Here is a 15,260-nt window from a genome sequence, read left to right on the forward strand (position 1 = left end):
CAAAGTTCCTTGTATTGACTGATCACCAGTCAATTAAGTATGTGTGTGATGGCTCAGAATTGAGAGGAAGGAAAGCTAGATGGGCAGAGCTAATGCAGGATTTTGATTTCGAAATACGTTATCGTAAGGGTTCGTTGAATAGTGTGGCGGATGCCTTAAGTCGAGTTAAGTTTGTAAATGCTTTGTCATTTACGAAAATATCCTCAGACCTATTTCAATCCTTGAGAGGGCTATACGCAACTGATAGTCATTTCAGTTCTTATTGGCAGAGAGTCCAGGATGGGAGCTCCATGGTTGACCAGGACTCAGGGATTGTGCCACCTAGGATACAGGCGGAAAAGATTTGTGTGCCTGATGTTCTGGACCTTAAATCCAAGATTCTCTGGGAGTGTCATGATGCTCCTAGTGCGGGACATCCAGGTATACATAGGACTCTGTCTCTTGTGAAGCATACCTTTTATTGGCCTAAGATGCGTGCATTTATAGAGAACTATGTAGTAGGTTGCCGGGTTTGTCAAGTTACTAAGGCTGAACGCCTTAGAAGCGCGGGCTTATTACAGCCTTTACAGATTCCAGGTAATAAATGGGAAAGTATTTCCATGGATTTTATTACTGGTTTGTCTCGAACGCGCAAGGGTCATGACTCTATTTGGGTCATAGTGGACCGTTTGACAAAAATGGCTAGATTCTTACCTACAAGAACAACTATTTCAGCTGTTCAGTTGGCTCACGAGTTTGTGGACCACTTGTTCAAGCTGTATGGTTTGCCATCTGACATAGTCAGTGACAGGGACTCAAAGTTTACAAGTAACTTTTGGACACTTGTATTTGAGAAGTTGGAAACTACTCTAAGTATGAGTTCCTCGGATCATGCACAATCCGATGGCAGTACAGAAAAGGTCAACCAGTTGGTTGAAGACATGCTTCGGGCATATGTATCTAAGAGACAGTCTTCATGGGAAGATTATCTACCTATGATTGAATTTGCTTACAACAGTGCAAAGCATTCTAGTACAGGTTACAGTCCTTTTATGCTTATGTACGGGTTTCAACCTAAGTCACCAGTTATGGTTGGATTAAAAGGGATTCAAAATGATGCTGCTAAGAACTTCTTGCTAGATATGCAGGAAATGTTGCAGTTTGCCAAGGAGTCTATTAGAAGTGCCCAAGATCGGGACAGATTTTATGCTAATAGACATCGTTCACCCAGAGAGTTCTCTGAAGGAACGATGGTATATTTGAGAATTCCTAAGGAATCCAAGAGCCTAAGTACTGGTTTGGTTCCGAAATTATCCCCCAGATACTGTGGCCCATTCAAGGTCATTAAAAGAATTGAACCAGTTGTATATCGACTAGAATTGCCTCCTGATGTTAAAGTACATCCAGTCTTTCATGTCAAAAGACTGAAAGAAGTATTGGGTGCAGATGATCAACTTGTTTCTCCTCATGAGATTATAGAAGTTACAGATTTGACTTTTATTCCTCACGAACCTGAATCTATTATTGAATTTCGTGAAAGACAGATTCGAAATCGTACTATCACGGAATACAAGATTAAGTGGAAGGATCGTGTTGAGGAGGATGCAACATGGGAGACATTACAAAACCTCCAAAGAACATTTCCATATTTCTTAGCGAACTCAGGAGTGAGTTCTTAGAGGAGGGGGAGTATGTCATGTGCACGGATTGGTATCTGACGTGTACTAGGTACACAGAACTAGCTCAGGTTAGCCTGGGGAGGCTTAGAGCTAGGCAGGCTTGATTCTCGGGTTGAGTGGCAAGGGTACGAACTATTTATAGGTCTTCGCTATTTTTGGCGCCAGGGCCCGATTCTATAAAAGAGGCCCACGGGGTTCAGTTCTCAGTGTGCAGTTGGGAGCAAGTCTCGTTCCCAGGTGCAAGGTCTGATCCTGGATTGAGTCGCGGACGTGCGCCTGCATCTTAGCGTAGCCCAAGGCCCAGTGACAGATCCAGGGCTTCACAACGCCACCTGGTGGTATGGGACACCAGGCTGGTTTGGATCTGATTGGGAGTTCGTGCCAGTAGCTCAGCTCGTGGCTCGGAGGGGACATCTTCTGATTCGGGATCACATCCCGTAGATGTCACGGTTGGGTGGTGAGCAGCCTGCTCAGTTCTGATGTTGTGTGTGGTTGTTTTGCAGATCAGGGGTTTCAGGAGTGCTGGGGCGTGTCAGGCTTCTACAGAGATCACTTCTTACATATCATAGTGAAGAGTTTCATTGACCCACCAAGGTATCTCTCTTGGGAAGTTCCAGGTCTCTTCACATAGACTTCGTATTGAGACCGGCAGAGCAGAGCAACTACCCAGGGAGAGGCGCTTCTACACTTTATGTGACATACAAGACGCACAGACAGAGGAGCACTTCATCCTCAGGTGTCCTCTTTACTATGAGATCCGTGGGCGTTTCTACTGCCTCTTCAGAGACAGTTATGGGGATTTTTCCCGATTCATCTCCTACCCAGACCAGCGATGTTTGGCAGGTTTCGTTCATGAGGCACTCAGACTCCGTGAGAGGGTACTTCGAGCACGGAGACAGGATTCAATAAAATTTGACAAATCGCAAGAATGATCACAAAGCGGTCAAACTCTGAGGGATAGGCCAAGTCAATATCACGGCCGCTTTCTTTGGATCCATTTCCACCCCCTCTCTGGAGTAATAAAGAATCCTAGATATTCAAGTCTCACCATGCACAGCACAATTTTCTTTTAACTTACATACAGACTGGCTTTCCTCAAAGTACTGAACACTATTCTCAAGTGTTCGTGATGCTCAACACTACTTTTGCTAAAAACAAGAATGTCGTCAATAAAATGTACTAAAATGTAGTCAAACTTCTTGTTAGAGGTTTGACTCCACGAGATCAGCCGTGGAAGCAGTTCCTACTGCATGGGATTCACCAGTGCACCCCCAGAGCGGCAGGCCAATGGGCAGGTAGAGTCAGTTGGATCTTCCTGACGGACCAGCATTCTCAGCCTTCCTCACCACTTGTGAAAAGGCTTATTCAGATATGGGATCATTTTCGACAGCACCTCATCAGAGCAGTTCCCTCCTCCAGAGAGGAAATTGCCCGACAGCCACTTTACCATAACCCCCTGGTTCGGTATCAGGGATCTTCCACTGGTACAGAACTTAGGACTCCCTTGGCCATATGGCATGCTCAGGGGGTTGTGGCAGTCGGAAATTGGTTCAGGGGAGGTGTGGAGATGTCAGAGCAGGTGATCAGAAATAGACACTGGCCACTTGGACAGATTGTTGCCACTAGATTACTGATCATGAGAGCTATTCCTCAGGAATGGAGGGATATACTTACAGATCCAGCCTATGTTCATCCAATCTCTACTTGGTCAGGTTGTTTTAGTGAGGCCGGGCTATGCATTGGAGTTCCTTTAGAACCGGCACCGTTTATTTATTTTGAGATGAACTCCTCTCACAGATTGTATCCCACTCAACCCCTGGATCGACAGGAGCTCCTTTGGCAGAGAGTCAGGGTCATTGGTTGCCTGGGTAAGGAATGGGCCACAAATCCTTCCAGGTTGACCATTGCAGAGGATACTAGATGGAGACTTTGGATTTTTCAGGGTCGACCTCTTGCGGAGCTTGACTGTGACCCAGGTGAGTGGGCATGGCTTGCTCCGGTGGCAGGCGATCGTCCTCTTTCCTTTTTCTAGTACTCGACGAGGGCAAGTTACAGGCTTCAGCAGAGAGACTCTCATCACCTACCATCTGCCTCCCAGCATTGGCACGCATAAGGACTTACTGCAGAGCTCTTGCTGATCTACTGGACTCACTTTTGGGGCATCAGTAGAGCCAGGAAAGTCTCCTACTTTCTTTGGCTCACTATACATAGGGGCATACCTGTGGGTACTTGGCTTCAGCAGATGGGTAGACCCTCCTTGTGTATGCGTTGTCAGCTTGCAGAGGAATCTAGCAAGCATTGTTTATGCAGCTGCCCCAGCTCTAGAGTGGTATGGACAGGTATCTTCAGGTTGTTCTCACATGTTACATACGAGTCCTTTCTGATGACATGGGGCGCTACCCTTTGGGGGAGAGGATATGGAGCCTTTACTCTCTTTGAGTCAGAGCCAGGAGACCACGGTTTCTTCATGCAACGTCGCCAAAGACGGGGTCCCACAGAGGCCAGCATCATGGAGCCGCAGGATTTACTTTTGGTACCTGTACCAGCTCAGGATTCCATGCCTACTTCAGCTGCAGGGTCAGCCTGGGAGGTGATTTCCAGCATTACTCTATGGCGGATATGGTGTTCGCGATGTTCTTTTGTCCTTGGGGGCCATTTATGCACGGAGGCTGACACTCTCGCTTCCATTTGGGCGGAGATTATCTTCACTCTCAGGAGTCAGTGGGAGTGGTGTACAGGCACCTCTTTGGCAGCTCGTGGGAGACTTTTATCCTTCATGAGGACATGGGACTGCTCATTATTTTTTCATTTGATCCCTTTTGGGATGTCGTGGCATTTTAGACCACCACCATGGCTTTTTTGCCACATTGTTGAGGCTAGGGATAGAGTACTTTCTCTCCCACCTATTGTATGATTCGTTTTGAATGGAATATATCACTCTTTTATTTTTAAAAAAACTTCCCAATATACGGGCGAGTAAATCGTTCATAAGCATGACGAATGTAGCTGAAACATTGGTAAGTCCAAACGGCATTACCAAAAACTCATAATGTCCAAACCTGCTTCTAAAAGAGGTCTTATGCACATCCTCGGCTCTAATGCGAATCTGATGGTAGCCACAGTTAAGATGTATCTTACTGAAAATTATGGCTCCATGTAATGCATCTAGCAAATCATCGATCCAAGCCATCGGATACCTGTGCTTAACAGTGATATTATTCAGTGCTCTGTAATCTATACAGAGGCAAAAAGTATCGTCTTTATTTTTCTTCAATATCACCGGTGAAGCAAAAGGTGAGAAACTGGGCTGAATCTGCCCCAGCTTGAGGTATTCTTCCAGTTGTCTTCGCATCTCCGCTTCTTTGGTAAAACTTAATCTATAGGGAGGTCTATTTACAGGTTCTGCCCTCGGGATCACTTCAATTTGATGCTGAACATTCCGCTCCGGAGGTAACCCATAAGGCGACTCATCCCTAAAATATTCAGAGAACTCTGTTGCGCTTCTTTGGTAAAACTTAATCTATAGGGAGGTCTATTTACAGGTTCTGCCCTCGGGATCACTTCAATTTTATGCTGAACATTCCGCTCCGGAGGTAACCCATAAGGCGACTCATCCCTAAAATATTCAGAGAACTCTGTTGCTACTTGATTAGCCAACTTGGCCATCTCCCCATCTTGGGTAATATCAGTGCCAGCCGAAGGACCATCGATCGGCTCTACCGATGCTGTACAAAGAAACAAAAACTCTTCTTGAGTTTTTCAAACTTCCATTATGGAAACCAATGGTCCCTGAGGCAAATCCCTTTTACCTCGTAATACATACGGCACATCATTCATCTTGAACTATAAATGTGCTTTTTCCAATCTATGGCTGGATTCTTCCTAGAATGCCAAGCCTTACCCAGGGCTATATCTGCGTGAGCTAGCCTGGTCATTTCGAAATCCAGCTTCTCTGCATGGTCCTAAATTTTGCATAGTCCTGAATTTGAAGTTCTAACTGGGTAACCCTTTGGTCCCATACTTCAGTTGAACTTCCATCTGCCATCCTGACTGTATATGCATAGTCGTATGAACTAGTTTTTTATTTCAGCCTCTTTACGAGCTTTAATTACATTATGTGTTAACGCTGAGTCAAACAACACAATGACATCATGATTGGTCGCTTGCCCCTTCATCTTAATTAAACTCCGTATCGCTAAAGTCTGTATACCCCGTTGCTGGGGGCTTTCATAGAATATTATCAGGTGCACTGTTTACTAGCTTAGCAATAGGCACACATAACAAAATAGGTGAGAAGATCCCGCTAGCTGAATATGCATCTGTTCTGCTCTGGGACTTCTCTCCATCTCCACGTCGCATTCTGAGATCACCATCTCAGCCATCCAACGATCCTTGTTTCGTGGACAATCTTTCCATTGATGAGGCTGAAGGCATCCAAAACACAAGCCTTCTATCCTTGCTTTCTCTTTTTGCTCTATGGTCAAAGAAGATTTTGGCCAAGCCCGGGTTGCTATTGGTGTTACTTTTCTTTTCACTCCAATGGTGGTACTTAGTTTAGAAGGAGTCTCAAGTAGCTTCGCCTGCTTGGCTTGGCTATTAGGCTGTGAGACACTCCCTTTGCTAACCCATTTCTTCTTAAACCCAATTTTCTTCGGGTACTCATACCAAGTCCTAACCTGCACAAACCCACTTGGTATGTTTCCTTTGGCATCTCATAGTTCAAGGCTAAGGCAATTCCTTCATCTAGCATGTTCGCGTACTTAGCCCAAACTTCCATCTTTATCCGATCGTTCAGTCCAAAAATAAAATCTTTTACCTGGTACCGACTAAGGTAGAGGTTCATAAACTTTCCTTACACTTTCTCTAAATTTATCAGTGTATTCAACCACCGATAAATTTCTCTTACAAAGGTTTCTATACTGATCCCAAGCTCAGGATGCTTTGTCAGGAGGCAAGAAGTGTTTTCTAAATTCTTTCTTGAACCCCTCTAAGTAGTGGATGCCACTCCATCCTTCTGCTGTTTTATCCACCATCTATCCACTGCCTCATTATACATGTGGATGGCCTCGCGAATTTTCTTCATATCATTCCTGATTTCCCAAATTGCAAAAGCCTCATCCCATTTGTGTAACCAGGTCTCTCTGATATCGGAACTACGGTCACACATCCGACCAGAATACTTTTCTGGCATATAATTGGCAATATTAAGCACCTTAGCCCTCCTAGGCTCGACCATGTGAACACTTTTCTCCTCAAAAGATGGTCTAGTAGACATACTGTGAACCATTTTCCTAAGCTCGGATTTGCCCTACATTTGCTTGCACTTTTGCTGAGCCAGAATCTGTTGCAAGGCATCCTCCAATAATGCAATTCTACCAGACAGTGCTAGGCGCAACACCTGCGGGGTCGGCCGGACTCCCAATTCTAAGGGATCCACCCTAGAAGCTTCTTCTTCCACTTCCATTTCTATTGCTTTGCCTCTATCCATAAAGTAGGGGGCGGGGGGGGGGGGGGGGGGGTTATACCGCCTTAAAATGTATTTACAATTGGAAATCCCAACCTCCAAATACTCAAAGGAACAACTGTGTAGGCATAACCCAAAAGATTCACAACCAAATCTAATACTCTTTTTCCTATACTAGGGAAGTTCCTGGAACTTTAAGCAGCGGGAAATAACCAAACCCACACCTCAAACGCACAATAAAATTTTAAACTTCAAACGACTCAAAGGTATAAAGAAATAGCAAGCTTCCTGGTCCAAACTTATGTGTTCAGGTCCCTAATCGCCTCAATTGGACACCACGCCACTTCGACATATCAAAATCCACTCAAAAGCGCCTCCAAACTGATTTTCCGTCATGTTCCGTCCAGTTCCATCAATATATGGACGTAAAAAAACGGGATTTCGTCAATGATCAACGGAGATTTCCAAATCAACTTTATTTTTTTTTTAACTCTCTTGGGTAAATCTGTCTTCTCATATATGATGCAGTCATCTGTCAGAGAGCCGGTGACAGAGGTCTCCTCTCCTGTTTCAATGAGCTCTGGCCTTTGCACCATCCATAGAGATACAATACCAAGCTACTTGCGAAGCAATGTGTTTGGGATGGATCTTGGATGGCATGGGTTCATTTCATGATGATAATTTTCCATAATAACAAAGCACAGTGAGGTTAAAGCAACACAGGCAGCAACCCATAGTAGCTCTACCGTCCATAGAGACAGAATGCCAAGCTACTTGCATTGTGACATGCAAAGCAATTTGGCTGATTTGGATTCTGGATGACATTGGTTCTTTTCATGATGATAACAAAGCACGTTGAGGATACAGCACCTGCAGCAATGCAGGCAGGCACATTGTCCCTTTGCATGTCTCGGCCTGCCAAGTGCCACAGGGCAGGTCAGCCAGGGACAGAGATCAGCCAACCAGCTGTCGACCTCATTGCTCTCTACTCGGCCCATATGTGGGCTACATAAGCAGGGGGCACACCCCCCTCTTCATTGTCAAATGCTCATCTCCTTCCTATCTTTTGGAAGGAGCTTTGAAGGCTGCTGAGCTTCAGTAGAAGAGTGTGGCCTCAGAGATCACTTTCTTCTTCAGCCTGATAATTTGAGGCAGCTTCCTGATAAGATCTCCTTTGTTCCCCTTCTTCATCCTCACATTTGTAAATCAGTATTCAGCATTCTTGCTTCCCTTTTATGCATATGTGCAAAGTAAATCCCTAAGAGCTACAACCATTATCTATGACAACCAGAGTTGCATTGCTTAGCAAAGAATCTAGTAACTCGTACAAACCAAACACCATAAGGTGGGGTATCACTTTTGCACGGAAAAGCTCCACAAGGGGGAATTCACATTATCTATTGCCCTGGATATCAAACAATGTGACCGATAACGTCATCAAAGAAAACCTACCACATATAAACTTGTTGGGAAAAAAGGCAAATACAACACTATAGAAATTCCATTACAAATATACCATAGGACATAATTACAGGTCTTTGGTATTGGTACTAAATAATCTTCGACTTCAATTTTCTCTTACTGTTATTTCCAAATTTTAAGGGACTACTAGATGGACCCGTTTCAATTTATTTGTTTTCCCTGATTTTCCCACCCTGTGCTGAGTGCTTACATCTTGGAGTGCCTGTTCTACCATAAAAGCGACATCCCATACACAAATAGAGCTATTCACCAAGAAGTAGCTGTGTAAAACTCACCAGGAACTACTGGCCTCAGGTTTACAAAAGCAAAGGAATGTTCTGTTGTCATGAACACCTCGCCTGTACCAATTTTGTATGGTCCAAACATGAAAAAATCTTTGCCTGCCTGCACAAAAACACAGAACACCTCCAAATCAGTCCTAGAATAGAACAAGAAGCTAAGAACGAGGCTCTTTGTCAAGGGGAAACTCAGCATGTTCCCATTCAAGGATGCAAAACTCAATGTGACGTTGGATATCTTGGCAAACTCAAACCTTTAACAACATAGAACGGGCATTAAGGCCTAGAAACAGATATCACATGCAGAGAATTGTATCATAGCTGGTTTTGACTACTAAATACTTGACAGAAAAGCACAAACAGACAGATGTTGCAAGCAGCACAAAAGACAAACTTGAAAAGCTAGATACAGCCAACCATGGAGATTTTGGTTGGCATAATGGGAGACAAGATTTGGGAAAAGTCTCACACTAACTACACCATACCTAAGCTGGTCAGCCTTATCTAGGCCTCAAGAGACCACAAGATGCCGAGCCTAGTAATGACACTCTTCCCCCTTTTCAATTGAGACAGATTCTATTCACAAAATACTTGAATGGTTGGAGCTGTGGGAGCACCTGAGAGTGCTATGAAAATACCTTCCAGTTTTGTAAAGCATAAACTTGATGGCACAAGGATCAAATTCAAGGATGCTTTATGTTGGAGGTCATTGCCCCATCTGTGAGCTCCCATATGTGGAGGACATGGGGAGGGTGCAATGCAAGAAGCAAGCAAGAAAGAAAGAAAGTTTATTAAAGTCTCCAAAAGACAGAAGAGTCTATGAGACTGAAACAACCAGATACAATGAGCTGAATGAGTGGACCAAGTCAATGTGGCAGCTGAGAACAGATAAGAGGGTCTCGGCAAAGAGAGGCTCTAGTGGGCGGCAGAAAACCGCTGGCATCAGTCATCATGCATGGTCCGCTGTGGTCTCCTAGTCGTGGCACTGCGTTGGACCAAATACTATCACACCTATCAAGTCGTGCCTTTGGTCTAGTGAACATGGAGGGAAGATACCCACGTCTGATCTCTGAGTCGACACGCTGACGGGTCTATCATACCTCTTGCTCCAAGCCGCGGCTATGCCGTCTCCTTAGGGCCTATTGGTCCATGCTATCCAGCTGGAAAAACTCAGTGATCACACTCTGAGTGGGGTGTCTCTCAGTACCTTATCTCTATGTGCTTTGAGTAGATGGTCTCTGTGTCGTGTCCCTCATGAATGAAAGTCGCCAAACACCTCTAATCCAAGCAGGAGCTGGAGAGGGGTCTGAATTCATCCATGACAAGGCAATGGTAAACGACCTCGGATCTCATAGTAGACAAGGCATCTGAAAGCAAAATGCTCCTCTAACTCAATCTCATGTAGATCATATAGAGTGCAAATGCAACCTTCTCCAAGTATGCCCTCAATGCCTCCACTCCTAATGCGTAATCGGTGTGATGAAGCACGAAACTGCAGAATCGACATCCTCAAAGAGTGGGGGAGGTGGATTAGCATGTAGCTTAGCAGATCGATGAGGCCTCCTTTGATATCCATAAGCTGTGATCTCTATGAAAGTTGCATTTCACAAGAATGTCACTAGAGGCTAACCAGGCCCTAAATCTATGTATCTGTTATGAGATCCTCCCGAATAGCTCAATTAGCCTTGTGGTAGGTGCGCAAAACAGAGGGGGCCTCATGGATATACTAAAAGGGGGTAGTCCGTCCATATGAAGTCTCAGGCTCTCAAACATTGCTAATGTCATGGATGCGGACACGACAAGCCATGGTAACATGTGTCAGCCTCAAGTATGGAGTGCATCCAAGTGTTGCTGAAGGCCCTTAATTGAAGAAAAGAGTAAGACCACATCATCTACATAAAGGAAAATCTAGATCACAGATCCGGCAAGAGAGGAGCCTAAATCTTCTATAATCTCAATGAAGGTCTCAAGCTTGTCGATATAGAGGCCAAGTAGAGTCAGTGATAATAGACAACCCTGATTGAACCCAACAGTGCTCGTGATCTTCTCGATCCTTCCTGTCACCATCTGAACCCTAGCTGAGACCTCTCGTAGAGTGCTATAGCTGCCAAAATGAGCTCTTGACTTTACCCCAGATCCTGCAAGCATCTGATGAGGCGAGTTATTAGCATTATGTCAAAATCCTTGCGAAAATCCACAAAGCGGCAATAAACCCTCTGCCTCCGTGCTCTAGCCTCCTCAAAGTGCAAGGATGTGATCTAGAGTCGCATGATCGGCCCGAGTGAAGCCTTCCTCTCCATCAGCTCTGAGTCTCTAGAGCTCTACCAACCAGCTAACATGTGTGTCAAGCATTGATGCCTAGATGTTGAACATGACATGTCCAACCATAATGTTCTTATAGCTTTTTGGGCTCATGGGATTCCATGCCTTGTGAATGGGGGTGATGGTGTTGAGAGTCTAGGTGTGGGAAAAAATGGTACAAACTGATTCTTTTGAAAGCTTGGCCAAGATCAAGGCCATAGTACTTACTCCATATGCAATGTATTCAACATGTAGTCTCTCATGATCTTTGGCTCGACTATTATGTTGCTTCATAGCTGCATGTTTGCGATCACCAATGGTGGGCAGTGCATAAGAGGTTGGGCAAGGTAGTTGTGAGAGGTCATGTTGCGGCTAGTGAGAAATGGTGTATAGTGTCATAAGAGTGCCAAGGTATATTGTCTATGAGAAGAGAGAGTTGGCTCAATGCTCAAGAAAATTTTGCCAGAAGTCTGAACGAATAGTTCTAGTGAACAAAAGCCTACTTCTTTCGCCACAGGAGTCGGTAATAGTCATGTATCATCTTTGCCTCACTCGAAAGGTGATGCTTAGTCCCAAATCTGAGTTAACGATGCAAAGCCGCACACTTAAGATCGTACCAACTATTGCAGAGTACTAAGCCAATGGGCGGCAGGCAAGTGAAACGAGTGGTGTGTATGAAAGTGTGCAGTGTGGCCTCATGACGGGAGCGAGTGATCAAGGCAACTCGATCTTCTAGGAGCTGAATGTCTTTGATATATGTGTGTAGATTGGAAAGACGTGCGAAGTACTCAAGGGAGTGGATGTCATGATATGTAGTGCGTGTGAACAGTATCATGATGTGCATCATGTGGTGAGGGATGGATATACTAAAGAAAAGGTACGTGTGGTCAGCTCGTGGTGGTGGGGAGACAGAGAAGTTAGTGATATGCAAGGCGAAGGAAAGGGATCCCATGAGGTAGTCAACTACACTTGAGGCCCCCCACAAGAGAAACCACCCGAGAATGCCCCATCGGTCTAGAACATTGTAAATGACAAGGTCACGTATCCTATGTATGATTGCTTGGATCGAGCATAAGGTACCATTACAGTTCAACTCTATGGTGTTAGTCAGTCTTACGGGATCAGCCATCGACCTCCATAGATGAGGATCTCACCCCCCCACAGATTGAGGAGGGGTGCAATCTGCTACAGCAACGGGATCAGGCCCGCAAGGAACACATGCATCACAAGTTACAGCAAAGGGTTTTGCAAGATCTGGCAAGATAATAATGGGTCCAAAACACAACTTTTGCTTCAGCTCTTCAAAAGCTGCATTTTCCTTTGGTCCCCACCGAAACGATACAGCTTTCTTCTGTAAAGCATGCAAAGGAGAAGCAAATTCTGCAAAGTACTTTATAAGCCTCCGATAGTATGAACACAACCCAAGGAAGCTTTTGACTTCATGCAGATTTTTCAGAATTGGCCAACTTTTGCAGGATCCACCTTGACTCCATCCTTTGACACTATATGACCGAGAAAATGAATCTCATGCATAAAGAACTCACTTTTCTTGGTGTTTATTAACAGCTTGTGTCTTTTCAACTCTTGAAACACAATAGTGAGGTGTTTCCTGTGCTCCTACTCATCTTTAGAGAACAAAATGATGTCATCAAAGAAAGTGCCCACAAACTTTCTATGTGCTCTAAAAATTCTGTCCATCATTCTATTGAAAGTGGCAGGTGCATTAGTCAAACCAAAAGGCATCACAAGGAACTCATATAAGCCAAATGAAGTGCGGAAGGCAGTCTTGTAGACATCTTCAAGCCGTATTCTTATCTGATGGTATCCACTTTTAAGGTCAATACGACTGAACATTGAGGAACCTTCCAACCGATCCAATATATCATCAATGCGTGGAATTGGAAAACAGTTCTTAACTGTGACTTTATTCAAAGCCCTATAATCAATACGCATTCTCCAACTGCCATCCTTCTTTTGCACAAGCAACACAGGGGAACAGTAAGGAGAATTACTTGGCTGTATTAATTCCTTTTCCAAAAATTCTTTCACTTGTGACATTATCTCTTCCTGTTGTGCCTTACTGACACGATAGGGAGGTATATTAGGCGGTGAGCTTCCTAGAATTATATCAATTTAATGATCCTCGGGCCTCTTGGGAGGTAATTCTTGAGGAAGTGCATCTGAGAAACAATCCTGAAAAATCTGAAATAAAAGCAGCCCTTTCTCTATCTAAAGCAAAAGGAGTAGAGCCTTCATGAACTGGTTGGCTGTCCTCTTTGACAAAAATCAAGTACGCTGAAATATGACGCTTTATTACATTGGAAATACAAGAAGCTGAAACTACAGGGATGGACTCCCCTTTCAACTTTACATCAAGTACATGATTTTTGCCTCTATGAGTTAAAGAAATCTTCTTGTTTCTCATCTACACATCAGCCCCCACCCTGTACATCCAAGGCATCCCAAGCAAAGCATCACACTCTGGCAAAGGCATAATGTAGAAGTCCTCTGCATCCTGATATCCCTGGATATGCATTCTCAACTTGCCAATGATAGGAGTGACAGGTGTGTTGAGTTCAGGGTTGGCCATATCACACATGCCAGATGGCCCCATTTCCTCAGCCTTGATGCCAAGCCTTCCTGCCATATCAAGAGTTATGAAATTCGCCTTTGCCCCAGAATCAAAGAAAAACAAACAATTCTGATTTCTGATTTTTTCCCATGCTCTGCACATCTCAGTCTTTTTCGTTTCCTCTTCATCATGTGCATGTGGCAAACTCCCAATCACATCTAGAAGAAGTCCTGCGAAAGGTTTAGGCCTTTTGCACTTTCGATCAGCCTATTTATCACCATTCTTATCATCATCTGACCTATCTCTTTTCTTGGATGGACATTCATAAGAGCGGTGTCCCTCTTCTTTGCATATAAAACATTTGTTTTGCTCCATGAGTGACTTTTTCTCTTCATCAGATAACTTGGTACGGGGCTTTTTATTAGGCTGTCCATGCCTTTGACCAGCTTTGAATTGGGCTTTTCCTCCCTTTTGAAACGGTCGTTTGCCATAATTTTTATTTTCAGATTTGATGTCCTTATCCTGATGTTTGGTAGCCCGTTTGCTGTCTTCTTTCTTGCTGTCCATAAAGCCCAAATTCTTCTCCTGCATCCATACATATTCTATCCTTGCATTCTCAATTAATTGAGTCATAGAACCCACCTTGGTTTTGATGCAATAATCACGTAGCTCACTAGGCAATCCACAACAGTACCTCTCTATTTGCTCTTTCAAAGAAACATGCCTGTAAGAGCTCAATGGCAGCAGAACATCCCAAAACCTCTAAGTGTGATCATCAAGATTCTTGCAAAGTTTGTATGACAAGTCATGCTAGTGTGAAAGTACTTCAACTTCAAAAGTTGGAGTAAGCTAAGTAGAAGAGAACACTTGCTTAAATTCCAGCCAAGTAGCAGGTGCATCTCCATGAAGCATAAGGTTGATGTACCACTTAAGTGCATTGCCATTCAAAAATGTGGCAACCTTCCTCATCTTGGATGCTTCTGTAAACAAACCCCCAAGAAATGCAGCATCAAACTGTTGAAGGAATGTGAGGGCTTTGTACCTATCTTGTACTCCATTATATGTCTCAAATTTGACGTGAGAACCACCATCCTTAAATTCTTTATATACATTTCATATTGGCTGTCCCAAAGATAGTTGTATTTTTGCAGCAATCCCTTCACTAGGGAGAGCCATGCTTGGCTGAACATTAGGCATGGGAGCATATGCTATGGCTTGCATGCCTGGCTACATTCCCACATTGTCATACATGTTTTGCTTTCTATGCCCAGTTGGCGGTGAAATCAACATAGTATCAAAGATAGACTCTGTATGGGACTTCCATATTGCTTTTTGTAAAGGATCGCAAAGTTTTTCTATGTTATTTGCATACTCGGGTCAATCTTAACCAAAATATTCAGGTTGTTGCCTCAAATATGGCTGAGGTGGCTGAGCCACATTTATGGACTGCACAATATTATTTTGAGTAGTAGAAGTACCCAAACCCAGGCCTTGTGCTGGCTGCT

At 44.1% G+C, this 15,260-nt stretch overlaps 1 protein-coding gene across 2 annotated transcripts in view; it reads right to left on the minus strand.

Annotated features, from left to right (window-relative positions):
- The window catches only part of FHIT (FRAGILE HISTIDINE TRIAD), a 104,418-nt gene that overhangs the window by 43,151 nt on the left and 46,007 nt on the right, over positions 1–15,260 (minus strand). For both annotated transcript variants that reach the window (XM_087401002.1, XM_087401001.1), the window contains exon 2: positions 8,880–8,988. In XM_087401002.1, the coding sequence (XP_087257128.1) occupies positions 8,880–8,988 (109 nt within the window). The remainder of the gene's footprint in view (positions 1–8,879; positions 8,989–15,260) is intronic.

This window comes from Dipteris shenzhenensis, chromosome 29 (genome assembly GCF_047967505.1).
Source record: "Dipteris shenzhenensis isolate YYH24624 ecotype China chromosome 29, Dip_SZ_1.0, whole genome shotgun sequence".
In the NCBI taxonomy this organism is placed as follows: Eukaryota; Viridiplantae; Streptophyta; class Polypodiopsida; order Gleicheniales; family Dipteridaceae; genus Dipteris; species Dipteris shenzhenensis.